The sequence below is a fragment of the Pterocles gutturalis genome, unplaced genomic scaffold (assembly GCF_000699245.1).
Source record: "Pterocles gutturalis isolate BGI_N339 unplaced genomic scaffold, ASM69924v1 scaffold29253, whole genome shotgun sequence".
NCBI lineage: Eukaryota > Metazoa > Chordata > Aves > Pterocliformes > Pteroclidae > Pterocles > Pterocles gutturalis.
Window position 1 is genome coordinate 2,211 of NW_010118942.1, and position 4,283 is coordinate 6,493.

Sequence of the window (4,283 nt, forward strand, 5' to 3'; positions counted from 1 at the left end):
TATGAAAGTATTCCAAGCCTGTGTCTCTTGCAGTAAGATCTCCATTGTTCTGCTGTAATCAGAGATTTGACAATTGTTAGGCCTCAGGTGGCCATCACTTCATTGTGCTGAGGTCACCTGGTTTTCTAGGCCTGGCTAGCATGTTTACCTGGAAAAGGGATTGTGTGTGTGCAGCCTTTTTCTCATTTCCTCACTGTATGAGAAGCAGCATCACTGAATTTGGTTCCCTAGTTCTCATCTGTCTCTTCAAAACAGACAATCTCAGAGTGCTCAAGAGGAGAGGCAGTTTCTCAGCTGCTTAGTTTTTTGTGTCTCCATATTTTGCAACCACTTACTTTGAAAGCACTTTTAGTTTCTTTAGGGCTTTTAGATGTCCTCAGGCTGTGTGGGACCTGTGCTCTCTACCTCCAGCAGTGGTCGCTGAGCCCCACCCAGCACTCTGGACTGTGCCTGGCTGTTAACCTTGCTGGGTAAACATAGCTACAAGATGAGGAGGTTGCCAGGAGGATTTAGGTTTTGTCTCCTCTTGAATAATTTTGCCACTTTTAGTCTAGTACAGAGTTAATGTCTCTACTTTTCTGTTTTGGAAAACTGACTGTGTTTGTTTGATATGAGAGAGAACCCCGCTGTCTGATGTTCAGAAGTGCATATCTGTAAGATGGCCTTTTCCTATGGGGTGGTCACAATATCTTTCAGGTATGATTTTTCTGAGAATATCAGAAATTCAAGATACCATTTTTCCTTTCTTCAGGTTTCTTTGTCTAATTGATTATTATGAATCTCAAATTAGTCAAATGAAAAAGGAGCTAAGGTAGGTCTCATCTAATGCCTTATGGTTCTACTGTTCAATATTTTATTACTCCTTACTGTTCTTAAATCTTATAACAGTAAATACTCTGTGTTCCAGACATCGCTAGCATGTAAGAAACAGCAAAGGATTGCAATGGTCTGGGAAGTTTGGATTCGTCTGAGGAGTAACAGTCAGGCTAAGCAGCTGCTCAGTCAGGAGGCCAGGACAGCTAGGAAGTTGGGAGTATTTAGACACTTGAGCTATAATTCTTTCTTTTTTCCCTTCCTCTTTTGCCATGGTTCGCAGGCAGAATTACTGCATTAGCAGAGTGGCGGCTCTTAGGGCAGAATCTATCTATTTTGCAGTTTATGGAAACGTTATTATCATACATAACTGCTAACTAAGCCAACTTAAATCTTTGATGTAATTGAATTACAGTAAGCTGAAACAATTTTTTTTTCCCAATAGGCAATATAAAAAAGATGAAGATCAGGCTCAGAAAGAAGTAAAAAGCAAGGAAGAATTCTTAAATCTAGATGCTACTCCTAATTATAGAGCACTGCTCACGGTATGGAACTGCTAAGGGTCTCTAAACGGTAACCCTTCAAGAGCCACACAGAAACATATATGTGTTTGATTTCTATCCCCTTGTTCTGATCACGTCTTCAGAATTTGTAAACTCTCTGGGCAGGGTTTGCTGTCTTTATGCAAAGATTCAGTACTATGTTGTAAGTTGTCTTTGCTGGGGACTGAATAGACCTCCTTAACCACAGGTTCTCCACCTGTGGTCTCATGCAGCAGGCTCTTAATCCTAAATTGACTAATTCTTCATCCATGCTGTCTTGCTATATAGGCAAGTGGGAAGCCTTCTTAACACATATGTACTTTGAATTCTTCAACCTCATTGATTATGGAATGAGTGAAATAAAAGAAATAACACATTCTATGTTACAGTCTTTCCAGAAACAACTTATTGAAACAAAAGCAAGGAATGAACAGCTTTTGCTTGAAAATATAAATCTCAAGAAAGATTTGGAAATAAGGTGAGAGAGCAAGAGCACTTTGCAAGAGCGCTTCAGTAGACTTTGCTTTACAAAGAAAGAAACTGAAAGCACCAGCAATTTGAATGTAGTATGAAATCTGCCTTTAAAAGTTATTCATAGAACTAAGATATGGCAGCAGCAGTGAGCCTTGCCTCCCTATGCTGTCATAACTGCTGATGGTTATTTTGCTGTTTATTGCTGTCGCCACGTAGAAATGTTGCAGAATTTAATTTCCAGAATGATGTTGCAGCACTAGCAAAGCTTTCTTACTTTTTTGCTTGGCTGAGTTTTATAGACACCCTCAAATGCAAGACATATAATATGGTACTTTTTAACAGACCAACTGCACAGGAGTTAAAACTTTACAAGCACCAAGTGAAGAAACTAGAGAAAACTTTAAAGAAAACTATCCAGTAAGTATATTTCTTCAGTAACTTTCATGAATCCTCTGAACTACTTAAGGCAAAGATCCTCTACAACCTGTAATGTAGACAGTAGCTTACTACTACTACTTTAAAAATGTTCGGTTCTTCATTTTACATCATGTGTATTTAAATCGTCTTTTCTCTCATGCAGTGAGCGTGATTTAAATGGTAGTTTTAGAGAAAGTCATCTTAAATTTGATGAGAAGGGTAGCAAGCTATAGATAGTAAAACAGGAAAGATGTTCAAGCAGAAGCAGATAAAGACTGTGAGCACAGAATTTGACCCTTTTGAGTAAAATTTTGGATTTTAAGTCTTCAGTCATAGTAGAACCTCTGGCAGCAGAACAGTTGTACATCTGGTAGTGTCCCTTCTAACCTGGAGACTTAAGATAATATTACTGATATTTACATTAGGTATTATATTCTTCAGCTAGTTCAGTTTGGTGGAATTCTATTTATTGGCAGGCATCATAAAAAGGACATTTTACTTTGTAGGTGTAAGTGTACGTGCTACGTACCTGCTTCTTTAAGCAAGGTGAAAGTAGTACCTCCTGCTAAGGGACTTGTGTAACCCACTGTATGTATTTGGTGCGTAGATCTTCAGGGACTAGTACCGCAGAAAGAATAGAAGAAAAGAAAGAACCTGAGAGTATCACAGGAGTAGATCAGCTGCAGGCACTTTGCCAGCAATACTTACAGGTACGCAAATTTTATCGGTACTGTGTGTATCTAGCACTGTTACAATGAAATTTAAGACATGGGTTTTGTTTAACTATGTACACTGAAGGATGCTGTTTTGAATCTGAGAGTTCATGTGAAGTCCTCTACACAAGATGTGTAATGTTCTGGATTTGGCAGTTAATGTAGGCTTGTTCTTAATTGTTCAATCTTAGTGTAAACTACCTGAAAATTCAGCAAGGAAGCAGAGACTAGGCCAGCAATATGAAATCAATGATTTCTCTGAACTCTTTCAGGACAGGTAATTTGTTCAAGGTCTTGGGCAAAACAGATAAAAGCAATGATTTCTCTGAAGTCTTTCAGGACAGGGAATTTGTTCAAGGTCTTGGGCAAAACAGATCCTAATGTTATGGTTTTAAACATGCCTGAGGAGATAGCTTTTATTTTTCTTTGAATAAAAAAAAAGCAAATATAATAAAACTTAGCAAAGTGTAAATTGTGGAAGAAACAATGCTTCAAATGGATAAATATGAAATATCCCTCAAAGGGAACTATATTTGCATTACTTTTACATATCTTCTAGCTAGTATATTTTAAAATCTTTTAGTCTATTACATATTGAATACATCTATAAAATTCATTAATAGTAACTTATTGGAGCTTTTTATGATTTAATGTTTAGACAGGACTGTGATGGAGAGGGATTTTGTTATAAAATGTCATACATATTTCATAGAATCATAGAATCATTAAGGTTGGAAAAGACCTTGTGCAATAACGTTTGGTTTTTGGTGTTGAAGGTTTTGTCCCGTATTGATTCTATTTTGCGAAGTCCGAGAGCTCCTCCACTAATATACAGGCGCAGCAAAGGGCCAGTGCAAAATCATATTAAGGAGAATGGACAGGAATGTGGATTTGAGCACCTTCCGCTCACTATAGAAATGTGGGCAGATCAGCTAATGGCCCTAAAGGTAATGTGTTATAGTGCTTGGCTTTATATTCTTCCTTTAATCTGCTGACCACCCCTCGGTCTCTCCCTAGATGTAGGGTTTTTTTCTGTGTGTAGCTTTTGTTACTGCATGACTTGGCGTTAAATTTTGAAAATTATTCTGCTGCCCACTTATATACCACTTTAAAACCATAGTAAAGTGAAAAATGTGCAATGTGCCTACAGGCCAGAGATATTCCTCTGTGTATATCATCTAAATGTTTGTTTACTGGCTGAGTCCCTAAGAAGACACTTCAGCTTTAGAGTCCTTGTACTTCACACATTAATGACAATGCATTCTTTCTTCCTTTTGTCTGGCCAGAACAGTAACTCTTGATCTAAATACTAGTGAAGTAATTT

General features: G+C 37.7%; 1 protein-coding gene across 1 annotated transcript in view; it reads left to right on the top strand.

Moving 5' to 3' along the window:
* CEP70 (centrosomal protein 70kDa) overlaps positions 1–3,906 on the top strand; it is a gene marked incomplete at both ends in the record, with an annotated part of 5,777 nt that extends 1,871 nt beyond the window's left edge. The window contains 6 exons of the mRNA XM_010076408.1: positions 752–811; positions 1,259–1,358; positions 1,745–1,833; positions 2,172–2,246; positions 2,854–2,956; positions 3,736–3,906. Coding sequence (XP_010074710.1) covers positions 752–811; positions 1,259–1,358; positions 1,745–1,833; positions 2,172–2,246; positions 2,854–2,956; positions 3,736–3,906 — 598 coding nt within the window. The remainder of the gene's footprint in view (positions 1–751; positions 812–1,258; positions 1,359–1,744; positions 1,834–2,171; positions 2,247–2,853; positions 2,957–3,735) is intronic.
* Positions 3,907–4,283: the final 377 nt, after the last annotated feature.